This window comes from Phacochoerus africanus, chromosome 1 (assembly GCF_016906955.1).
Source record: "Phacochoerus africanus isolate WHEZ1 chromosome 1, ROS_Pafr_v1, whole genome shotgun sequence".
NCBI classification, from domain to species: Eukaryota; Metazoa; Chordata; class Mammalia; order Artiodactyla; family Suidae; genus Phacochoerus; species Phacochoerus africanus.
The window spans coordinates 180,329,577-180,342,033 of NC_062544.1; the positions used below are offsets into that span (position 1 = coordinate 180,329,577).

Sequence of the window (12,457 nt, forward strand, 5' to 3'; positions counted from 1 at the left end):
AGCATTAATGTATAAATTTATGTCCATAACAAAATTAACTATCTTTTGTTACTTTATTAGCCATTTTTTGTTACTTCTATTCAAGGGGAAGATAGAGATAGGCTATCTATAAATATTCTAATCTGAGGAAATTATAAGTAAGGGGCCAGGAATTGTAAGATTTATGGGTTATTTTTGAATATATATAGAGATAAAGATGATGAAAGACATCTCAAACCTGGAGAAGTCAACATGCCAACTTTTTTTTTTTCTTTTTGTCTTTTGTCTATTTAGGGCCACACTCACAGCATATGGAGGTTTCCAGGCTAGGGGTCGAATCAGAGTTATAGCTACCACCTACACCATAGCCATAGCAACTCAGGATCTGAGCCGCATCTGTGACCTACACCACAGCTCACGGCAACGATGGATCCTTAACCCACTGAGTGAGGCCAGGGATCTGAACCCACAACCTCATGGTTACCACTCGGATTCGTTTCTGCTGTGCCACAATGGGAACTCCAACATGCCAACTTTATAACACAGTAACATTAGGTGTATATAAGCACTACAGACTTGTTCACTGAGGGATACATACCTGAGAGAATGAGTAGAGAAATCTAATATGTCATGAAGAAGTGCAACTTGCCACTGAGTCTCAGAAAGAAATCTGTCCCAAAGCCTAATGTGATGAGGAAGGCTACAGACCACTCCATGTTACAAATCTTTGTTATTTCTTCCTTATCTCCCCAAGTCTCTCTTGGCTCCTCTCCCTGCCTATACCAATCTTTCATTGGATTTCTCTTTTTTTCACTCATTCTGCAAATGTAGTTGATGTCTTCTCACACCACACATTCCCCAGGCAACTGAATCCATCCTTCTGGCTTCAACTACCATCCATTTGCTGATGACTCCTAAATCTACATCTCCAGTTCAAATCTTCCTTGAGCTCCAGGTCCAATAATCAATTATCATCACATATCTCTTCACAAATATTTCAAATCCAATATCCCTTCCAAATTTGCTAATATTTGTACCATCATCTATCAAGTTGCCAAAATCAGAAATTTTGGAGACATCCTAAACTCTCTTTACTTCTTCACAGACAACTTCTAATCAATCACAATTCAGAGAAGGCAAAAATATTTAATGGCAAACTACTCAACAATATAATTGTGAATAAATTTTATGATATTAGGAAACTACTAAGTACAGTGGAAAATGTAATTTACTAAGTGGTAAATAGAAGAATACATTAAGATCAATCAGGTTTGGAATTGATGAAAAACATATTACCTCTCCCAGTTGTAGAGATTAATATTGATCTGAATCGCTTGATAAACAAGGCCAGCCTGAAGAAGTACTATTTCAGCCTCCTGTATGTTCCCACTAAACATTAGCATGTGGGCCATTTTTGATTCTTTAGATGGAAGATTTTTTATAGAATTGATGTACTGAACCTTATCAATCTAAAAAAAAGAGAAAAATATTTGAAGTGGATAGTAACAAATTATGGTAAGAAAAACACACAAACATATACACATAAGTAAATGTTATTTACTTCACCAATTGCTGCATAGGCTATTTCTGCAGTAGTCATATCTTGATTAGCAACTGCCATAGCAGCTAGGCAAGCCCATATGGTTTGTTCCTAAAGTGAAATATGAAAACAGTTATTTCAACTACATAACCGAACTGCCTTAAAATAAACAATGAATTAAAATAAAGTTGTATTTTCATGAAAAAATAAAAAATCACTGAGCATGACTAATAATACTAAAAAATTTACCGAGCATGACTAAAATTACTGAAAAGACTAATAATAAATTAATGATGTAGAAATTTCACTGTGGCTCCTTTGTTGAAATATACTAAGAACACAGAGAACTTTTTTGAATGAAGTTTTCTGAAAATATTCATTTCTAATTATCAAAGGTTTATTTTGAACTTATACTTTTATGACAACTCAAGGTTCTAAGCCCTCCAGTCTTTTTGATGAGATGTCGAAGACTACAACTACAAAGAACCAGAGGAACAGAGAGATTCTCAGACAATGCTATTGTAGCAGACTGCTGCCAACAACACATTGTAAGTAAAAGCATCTAAAAGTCCTTTCACAAAAGTCTACTCTAAGGGAACTAACCAATGCAAAGTAAGACTTCTGTGGTCAAATATGCTTGGAAAATACTTGATTCAACCAAAAAAACAAAACAAAACAAAACAACTAGCTGCAATTCTTCCAGCCCTTAGCTCTTACTGTTTTTCATTTTGAAAAGATATTACATAAACTAATACACAGTATATACACAGTTATGGATCTGAAATGTAAAGTACCTTAACAAAACGACAAAGTCTTACAGCATCTTCCCATTTTGAGCTGCTTACATATTCATGGAGAATCGCAGGATATGGTGATATGCTGATGTGAACCAGTGAGCCATCAGCTCTTCTTACAGTTACCTGATTTCCAACAAAACTCACAATACGGGGATTTTTACTAAATTCACTGTTGAGAAAAGGCAAGGTGCAATTCATATTCTGAGCAAAAAATGAAATTTAGTGAGTTGACCTCGACATTTATATGGAATCTCCAACCCTCCAAAAGTTAACTCCAGGGAGAATGTATATATTCAAATATCTGTGTGTATATACACACACACACACACACACACACACACACACATATATATATGCACACATATAAAATACATAGTCTTTTTAGGGCTACACCCATGGCATATGGAAATTCCCAGGCTGAGGTTGAATCGGAGCTACAACTCTCAGCCTACACCACAGACACAGCAACATGGGATCCAAGCCACATCTGCAATGTACACCACAGCTCACAGCAATCATGGATCCTTAACCCACTGATCGAAGCCATGGATCGAACCTATGTCCTCATGGATACTAGTTTGATTCACCACCGCTGAGCCAAAATGGGAACTCCTCAAATAAATATTTGAATATACTTGCTATATACACTTAGAGCAAAATATATAAACATTTTAACATGGAAAAAATTATTATGTATTTGAGAACTATGACTAAAAGCATTTGAAATTTTTTTCCTAAGTCTTTAAGGTAAATCATACAAATGATAAAGCACTTAGCTTCAACTTTTAAAAGTATAAACATTAAAAATTAAGCTGATTCCAAGATTATTTTCTCATAATAACAATAAGTGAACTTTAAAAGAAACTAACTTCTTTTCATTAGTTTAAACACTTTTCTATATGATGCCTCTCTGATTTTTTTAATTAAAATTTTTTTTGTTATTTGTTTTTTAAATTTATTTTTATTATTTATTTATTTATTTGCTTATTCTTATCAAATAGTTCCACAGAAAAGAAAATCATGAACTTGGAGAATTTTTTTTTAGGGTCACACTGTGACATACGGAAGAATTCAGGCTAGGGATCAAACTGAAGCTGTAGCTGTGGGTCTACGCCACAGCCACAGCAACACCAGATCCCATCCGTGTCTGTGAACTACACCACAGCTCACGGCAATGCTGTATCCCTAACCCACCGAGCAAGGCCAGGGATTGAACCCACTTCTTCATGGATACTAGTTGGGTTCGTTACCACTGTGGCACCACAGGAACTCTGATGTCTCTCTGATTTTGATATTCAAGCTAATGTGAGCTTGAATATTAAAAATGAACACAAAATAGATCTGAAATTTAAGTCAACATTTAGAATTGAGAAGCCTTTGTATTCCTAGTTTGTCAAGAGTGAAAGATCTTATTTCTTGCTCTTTCTTAGAGAATTTAGGAATATAAATGCATTTGATTTTCTGAAACATTTAAAATTTAAAATAACCTTTTCAGTAATCTTATATTTTTTATATTTAATATCAATTTCAAAATTTAATTCTAGGGAGACATCCTTGAAAGTCTCAAGGTCCAAAGAGAATCTGGGACAGAGTAAATGCTGTCACAAAGTTGTGCACCACAGAAGAATATTGAGTGTCTATATTTAAATCACTAAATCACATTGAAAACACTGAGTTATCATTAAACAACAGTAAGCTTCAAAATTATATTCATATAAGTAACAAATAAATATAATAGTATTATATGACACTTTCAACTTGATTCCATCACTTGAACCTCATAAAACTAGTTTTAGCTGAGCAATTTATTTAGTTGACTAAGTGAAACACACCTTGCAGGACTGAAATTAGAAGCAAAAACATGACACTCTTATTAGTTCATTAACCACAATAACAATCCCATGAAGTAAAATGTTACCTTGCATCCCTTTCATATAATGTTTTAGGCAAAATGTCTCTGTCCACATAAACCGTATTGGGGTAGTACCACACTGTAAATCGAGTATCCTGAAGTCCACAAAGGATATTGCATGTGTCACTCCATGCCAAAGTATGCACCATTGTTCCTTATTTTAAAAAGAATGTGAATATACTATTAGTTTCATTATATAAGTATTAAAAATATATTTTTAAAATCAATCGATGTGTAAGACTCCAACTGTTGGTAGGTATGACTATTTTCTAAGCATATAATGGCGAAAACATGCAAAAATTCACAAAAAAATTTATGGAAATATTTAAATATTTTACCCAGAGCCATTATATTTTTAATCTACATGTCTTTCTTTCAATTCCAAGTCAGCTGTAGCAACTAAAGACTTGCTATTAAAATGGAATTAAGTAGCTAAGAAATGTTATGAGACCAAAGCATTATTATTAAATCTATTCAGGTAAGTAAGCTATTTAGTGTAATATATGACAGAGTAGGCCTGAGAAAACTGAAAGTAATCAAAATTTTAGGAGTTCCGTTATGGCTTAGCGGGTAACGAACCCAACTAGCATCCATGAAGATGGGGGTTCAGTCCCAGGCTTCGCTCAGTGGGTTAAGGATCTGGTGTTGCTGTGGTGTAGGTCACAGATGTGGCTCGGATCCCAGTTGCTGTGGCTCTGGTACATGCTGGCAGCTATAGCTCCAATTGGACTCCTAGACTAGGAACCTCCATATGCCACTGGTGCAGCCCTAAAAAGACAAAAAGACAAAAAGAAAAAAGAAAAAGAAAAAAAAAGTAATCAAAATTTTAAAAGTATTATAATTATTTTACCAAGTTTGATAATTTGTTCTTCCTTCCCAAATCGTTTCACTGAAGTGATATAGAGATCTCTATTTTTATCAATGAAAGCAATTTTTCTATCATTGGTAAGTCCCTTTTGATCCAGAGCAATTTCCACAATTTCATTCTAAAATTAAAAAAATGAAAATTCTGGATTAGTTTCAGTGCTTGACATGAGATTCATTTTATTATTCAATTACAAGAACATTTGAAGCTAAAGTGTAGTTTTTTTAATTTACAAGGGAAAGATGACTATTAAAACACTATAAAATAATGAATATTCTGAAACTCTGTAAGCTGAGACACACTTCCAATGATCTTCCTGTCCTACCTTTAGTAGACAGGGTGAAAGAATGAGGCAAGTCTTCACTGCATGAGAGGTCTACTTTAATTAATAAGTGTCTTATACCAAAATTTACTCTAAGTAGATGGCCTATATTTTAAGGATTAGTAAGAATGGATTTGTGAAAATATCTTGTTTTAAGAGCCTTACATTTTATAAGGCCCTCACATTTATTTCCTGTGAAAGAGGAAATAATCTTGTGAGGTAGGCATTATACTTCATTTGCAGATGAGAAGACGGAGATCCATAGCCATAAGTGATTCTGCTCAGAAAAAGCTGTTAACAAACAAATTTAGAATTTACAACCCAGACTTCTGACCGCTAGATTACCACTCTATCCATAATAACAAAGTATTTCTGGCATGTTGCATTAATCTATTCTACTGCTATACTAGCTGGTGAAATGAATTACCATGTAATTTGGAAATGGCTCAGTATGAATCCATTTCAATTCAATCCAAGGATTTATTTATGGCTTACTGTGTCTAAAGACTTGCTAGGATCTGTGAATTTAATAAGCATCTTGAAGAGTTCCCATTGTGTTGCAGGGGAAAAGAATCCGACTAGTATCCATGAGGATGCAGGTTTGATCCCTGGCCTTGCTCAGTGAGTCGGGGATCCAGCCTTGCTGTGGCTGTGGCATAGGCTGGCAGCTGTACCTCCGATTTGACCCCTAGCCTGGGAACTTCCATATGCTGTGGGTATAGCCCCAAAAAGAAATAAAAAAGAATCTTTATACACCACCAAGTTATTGTATCTAAGTGTACTATCATGATACCTTTAAAAAACAAAACAAAAATACACACATGCTATTATCCAAGTTGATGGATCAGGATAAGGCATATACCAGTTCATAATACATTTTTACAAAAATCCTTCTCCAAATACTGTAGCTTGTATTTTATGGAAGAGAAAATTCTGTTTAATGTACATCAAGATACATGTGAAATATAACCCTTGGTATTTTCAAAATGGAAAACTTTCAGAGAAACTAATCTTTACAACAAAGAATTGCTTATCCTCACCATCAAAAGTACCTAGTATATGTTTTTAAACACTTTTAAACAGATATGACCTCCTCTCTAAGAAATTCAAAAGCAAAAAGGGACAGTAATAATAATGTCTACGTACACAGATAGTGGAGGTGAAGTTTCGCCCTTCTCATTCCCTCTTCATTCAGCAGGGCTTCTCCACTATCCCCTTGTACAGTTCTACTACTTCCACTTTGTTCTATTTCTTTGGGGTCACTTGTCACAATAGGACATAAACAGCTTCATGGTCAGTTGAATTTTCTCCCTTACCCTACACTAATATGCATTTAATAAAAGACTTGAGTTCTAGTTTTTTTGTAATGTTTTTTAAAAAATTTCTTTATATATTTTTCTGCTGTACAGCATAGTGACCCAGTTACACATACATGTATACATTCTTTTTTCTCACATTATGTGTTCCATCATAATTGACTAGACAGAGTTCCCAGTGCTACACAGCAGGATCCCATTGCTAATACATCCCGAAGGCTACATTCTGCATCTATTTACCCCAAGTTCCCAGTCCCTCCCACTCCCTCCCCTTCCCTCTTGGCAACCACAAGTCTATTCTCCAAGTCCATGATTTTCTTTTCTGTGGAAAGGTTCCTTTGTGCTGTATATTAGATTCCAGATATAAGTGATATCATATGGTATTTGTCTCTTTCTGACTTACTTCACTCAGGATGAGTCTCTAGCTCCATCCATGTTGCTGCAAATGGCATTATTTTGTTCTTTTTTATGGCCAAGTAGTATTCCATTGTGTGTGTGTGTGTGTGTGTGTGTGTGTGTGTACCCCACATCTTCCTGATCCAATCATCTGAACATTTGGGTTGATTCCATGTCTTGGCTATTGTGAATAGTGCTGCAGTGAACATGTGGGTGCATGTGTCTTTTTTAAGTAGAGTTTTTTGTCCAGATATATGCCCAAGAGTGGGATTGCTGGGTCATATGGTAGTTCTGTGTATAGTTTTCTAAGGTATCTCCACACTGCTCTTCATACTGGTTGTACCAGCTTACATTCCCACCAACAGTGCAGGAGGGTTCTCTTTTCTCCACACCTCCTACAGCATTTGCTATTTGTGGACTTATTAATGATGGCCATTTTGACTGGTATGAGGTGGTATCTCATGGTAGTTTTGATGTGCATTTCTCTAATAATCAGGGATATTGAGCATTGTTTCAAGTGCTTGTTAGCCATCTGTATATCTTCCTTGGAGAACTGTCTCTTCAGGTCCTTTGCCCATTTTTCCATTGGGTTGTTGGTGTTTTTGCTGTTGAGTTGTATAAGCTGCTTGTATATTCTAGAGATTAAGCCCTTGTCAGTTGCATCATTTGAAACTATTTTCTCCCATTCTGTAAGTTGTCTTTTTGGTTTCTTTTTGGTTTCCTTTGCTGTGCAAAAGCTTGTCAGTTTGCTTAGGTCCCATTGGTTTATTTTTGCTCTTATTTCTGCTGCTTTGGGAGACTGACCTGAGAAAACATTTGTAAAGTTGATGTCAGAGAGTGTTTTGCCCATGTTTTCTTCCAGGAGTTTGATGGTATCTTGTCTTATATTTAAGTCTTTCAGCCATTTTGAGTTTATTTTTGTGCATGGTGTGGGAGTGTTCTAGTTTCACTGAGTTACATGCAGCTGTCCAGGTTTCCCAGAAATTCTTGCTGAATAAACTGTGTTTTACCCATTTTATGTTCTTGCCTCCTTTGTCAAAGATTAATTGACCAGAGGTGTCTGGGTTTATTTCTGGGTTCTCTATTTTCTTCCATTGGTCTGTCTGTCTGTTTTGGTACCATACTGTCTTGATTACTGTGGCTTTGTAATATCACCTGAAGTCTGGGAGAGAGATGCCTTCTGCTTAGTTTTTGTTCTTCAGTATTGCTTTGGCACTTCTGGGTCTTTTGTGGTTCCATACACATTTTTGGATTGTTTGTTCTAGTTATGTGAAAAACATCATGGGTAATTTGATAGGGATTGCATTGAATCTGTAGACTGCTTTGGGTAGTATGGTATTTTTACAATATTAATTTTTCCAACCCAGGAGCATGGAATAGCTTTCCATTTCTTTGCATCTTCTTTAATTTCCTTGATTAATGTTTTACAGTTCTCGGCATATAAGTCCTTTACCTCCTTGGTCAGGTGTATCCCCAGGCATTTGATTTTTTGGGGTGCAATTTTATAAGGTATTGTATTTTTGTATTCCTTTTCTAATATTTCATTGTTAGTATACAGAAATGCGACTGATTTCTGAATGTTAATCTTATATCCTACTACTTTGCTGAATTTGCTGATCAGTTCAAGTAGTTTTGGGGTTGAATCCTTAGGGTTTTCTATGTATAGTATCATGTCATCTGCATACAGTGACAGTTTTACCTCTTCTCTTCCTATTTGGATGCCTTTTATTTCTTTTGTTTGTCTGATTGCGGTGGCTAGGACTTCCAATACTGTGTTGAATAACAGTGGTGAGAGTGGGCATCCTTGTCTTGTTGCAGATTTTGGTGGGAAGGCTTTCAGCTTTTCTCCATTAAGTATTATATTTGCTGTAGGTGTGTCATGAATGGCTTTTATTATGTTCAGGAATGTTCCCTCTATACCCACTTTGGTAAGTTTTTATCATGAAGGGATGTTGGAATTTGTCAAATGCTTTTTCTGCATCTATCGAGATGATCATGTGATTTTTGACTTTTCTTTTGTTAATGTGGTGTATGACATTGATTGATTTGCATATGTTGAACCATCCTTGTGAACCTGGGATGAATCCCACCTGGTCGTGGTGTACGATCTTTCTGATATGTTGTTGGATTCGGTTGGCTAAAATTTTGTTGAGAATTTTTGCGTCTAAATTCATCAAAGATATTGGTCAATAGTTTTCTTTTTTGGTGGTATCTTGGTCTGGCTTGGGAATTAGGGTGATGGTGGCATCATAGAAGGTCTTTGGGAGTTCCTTCTTCAACCTTTTGAATAAGTTTAAGGAGGATGGGTATGAGTTTCTCTTTGTATGTTTGGTAGAATTCTCCTGTGAAGCCATCTAGTCCTGGACTTTTATTTGTAGGGAGCGTTTTATGACATACTCAATTTCATTTCTAGTGATTGGTCTGCTCAGTTGATCTATTTCTTCTTGATTCAGTTTTGGCAGGCTGTAGATCTCTAGAAAGATGTCCATTTCTTCTAGGTTGTCGACTTTGTTGGCATATGGTTGTCGATAGTATTCTCTTATGGTTTTTTGTATTTCTTTAGTATCCGTTGTGACTTCTCCTTTTTCATTTCTTATTTTGTTTATTTGGGTTTTTTCTCTCCTCTTCTTGGTGAGTCTAGCCAGAGCCTTGTCTATTTTGCTTATCTTTTCAAAGAACCAGCTCTTGGTTTGATTGATTTTGTCTACTGTTTTTTGAATCTCTATTTTATTGATTTCCTCTTTGATCTTTATGATTTCCTTCCTTCTATTGACTTTAGGTTTTGGTTGTTCTTCTTTTTCTAATTCATTGAGGTGGTGGATTAAGTTGTTGATTTGAGATTTTTCTTCTTTTTTGAGGAATGTCTGTATTGCTATGAACTTCCCTTTGAGCACTGCTTTTGCAGCATTCCATAGATTTTGAGTGGTTGTGTCTTCATTATCATTTGTCTCGAGGTATTTTTTAATTTCCTTCTTGATTTCCTCATTGACCCACTGGTTTTTTAGTAGTATGTTGTTCAGTCTCCACGTAGTAAGTTTTTTCTCACTTCTTTTCCTGTGGTTGATTTCTAGTTTCATGCCATTGTGGTCAGAGAAGATACCTGAAATAATTTCTATACTCTTAAATTTGTTGATGTTAGCTTTGTGCCCCAATATGTGATCAATTCTTGAGAATGTTCCATGTGCACTTGAGAAGAATATATATTCTGATTTTGGGGGGATGTAATGTCCTGAAAATGTCAATTAAGTCTAACTTTTCTATTGTTACCTTTAGAATCTCTGTTGCTTTATTGATTTTCTGTCTAGAAGATCGGTCCATTGTTGTGAGTGGGGTGTTAAAGTCTCCTACTATGATTGTATTCCCATCAATTTCTCCTTTTATGTCAGTTAATATTTGTCATTAGTATCTGGGTGCTCCTATATTAGGGGCACATATATTGATGATTTTAATGTCCTCTTCTTGTATGGATCCTTTAACCATTAAATGGTGTCCTTTGTCTTTCTTTATGGCCTTTGTTTTAAAGTCTATTTTTTCTGAGTATTGCAACTCCTGCTTTCCTGTCTGGTCCATTGGCATGAAACATCTTTTCCCATCCCCTCCCATTCAATCTATAAGTGTCCTTTGCCTCAAGGTGAGTCTCTTGTAGGCAGCATACTGAAGGTTTTTGCTTTTTTATCCAGTCTGCCACTCTGTGTCTCTTTATTGGAGCATTCAGTCCATTGACATTTAAGGTGACTATTGATAGACGTGTATTTACTACAATTTTAAACCTTCTTTTCCAGTTGATTCTATGCTTCTCTTTTCTTTATTTTTTTTGGTTGGATGATTTCCATTTATTTTATGTTTGAATACTTTTCTTTTCAGTTTTTGTGAATGTATTATCCGGTTTTGATTTATGGTTGCCCTGTTTTTTAAGTATGTTAACCCCTTCCTATATCTGCTTGCTTTAGCCTGATAATCATATAGGCTCAAACACATCCTTTAAAAAAAAAAAAGTGAAAAAGAATCTAATTTTTCTTACTTCCATAGCCCACATTGTATGAATTTGATTTTTTTTTTCTTTTTCTTTTAACATCTTCATAAGCCAGATCAGTATGCTGGCTTATTTAAGTTGCTGCTTTCCAATTGTGGTTTCCTCCATCCCTTTTTTTTTTTTCTTTAGTTTAGAGAAGCCCTTTCAGTATTTCTTTTAGAATGGGTTTTTGTATTGCTGTACTCTTTCAGCTTTGTTTGTTGGAGAAATTCTTTATTTCCCCTTCTATTTTAAATGGATAGAGAATTCTAGGTTGCAAATTTTTTCCTTTCAGTGCTTTAAATATATCTTGCCACTCCCTCCTGGCCTGTAGTGTTTCTGTAGAGAAATCAGCTAATAGTCTTATTGGGGTTCCCTTATAATTAACACTTTGCCTTTCTCTTGCTGCCTTTAGAATCCTCTCTTTATCTTCAACTTTTGTCATTTTTATTATAATATGTCTTGGTGTGGGCCTGTTTGGGTTCAACTTATTTGGGGCCCTCTGTGCTTCCTGTATCTTGATATCAGTATCCTTTAGATTTGGAAAGTTTTCAGCCATAATTTCTTCAAATATATTTTCAATCCCCTTTTCTGTCTCTTTTCCTTCTGGAATTCCTATTATGCGTAGATTGGCCAGCTTTATATTATCCCATAGGTCTTTTATATTGCTTTCATGTTTCTTCATTTGGTTTTCTGTCTGCTGTCCTGTTTGGTTGATTTCCATTATTCTATCTTCCATGTCACTGATTTGTTCTTCTGCATTATTCATTCTGGTCTATTGCCCTTAGTTTAGCTTGTATCTCTGCAAATGAATTTTCTAGTTTTTCTTGGCTCCTCCTTATATTTTCTAGTTCCTTTCTGAGGGAATCTGCATTTCTGTTCTTATCCTTTCTTAATTCCTTCAGTATTTTCACTATTTCCCTTTTGAACTCAGTCTGTCAGACTGCAGAGGTCTGTTTCATTGCTGACTGCTTTAGATGAGTTCTCCTGTTGTTTTAACTGGGAATGGTTTCTGACCTTCTTCATTTTGCTTGTGTTTTTTTTGTTTTTGTTTTTGTTTTTCTGTGAATTTGGGTAATCAAACTGTACTCTTACAGGTCTATTTCTATGCAAGAATACACCTTTGTATTTTTTTTGGGGGGGTCACTATTTTTTTTTTTTTTTTTTTGGTGTGGGCGTTTGAATCTTTGCTGTCTCTTTCTTTGGTGTGAGCAGTCTGTTATCCCCAGGATGCCCAGTGTGTTTTCAGGGAGAAGGGGGCAATGGGTAGGGCCAGCATTCAGTGCCTGTTCGTTGGGCTCTCAACAGAAGCAGAGAC

The 12,457-nt window shown here is 35.5% G+C and overlaps 1 protein-coding gene across 3 annotated transcripts in view; it reads right to left on the reverse strand.

Annotated features, from left to right (window-relative positions):
* Nucleotides 1-12,457, reverse strand: part of IFT80 (intraflagellar transport 80) — a 134,810-nt gene that overhangs the window by 25,973 nt on the left and 96,380 nt on the right. For all 3 annotated transcript variants that reach the window (XM_047785687.1, XM_047785686.1, XM_047785688.1), the window contains 5 exons: nt 5,079-5,214; nt 4,235-4,382; nt 2,314-2,485; nt 1,541-1,630; nt 1,276-1,448 (listed from right to left, as the gene is read on the reverse strand). In XM_047785687.1, the coding sequence (XP_047641643.1) occupies nt 1,276-1,448; nt 1,541-1,630; nt 2,314-2,485; nt 4,235-4,382; nt 5,079-5,214 (719 nt within the window). The remainder of the gene's footprint in view (nt 1-1,275; nt 1,449-1,540; nt 1,631-2,313; nt 2,486-4,234; nt 4,383-5,078; nt 5,215-12,457) is intronic.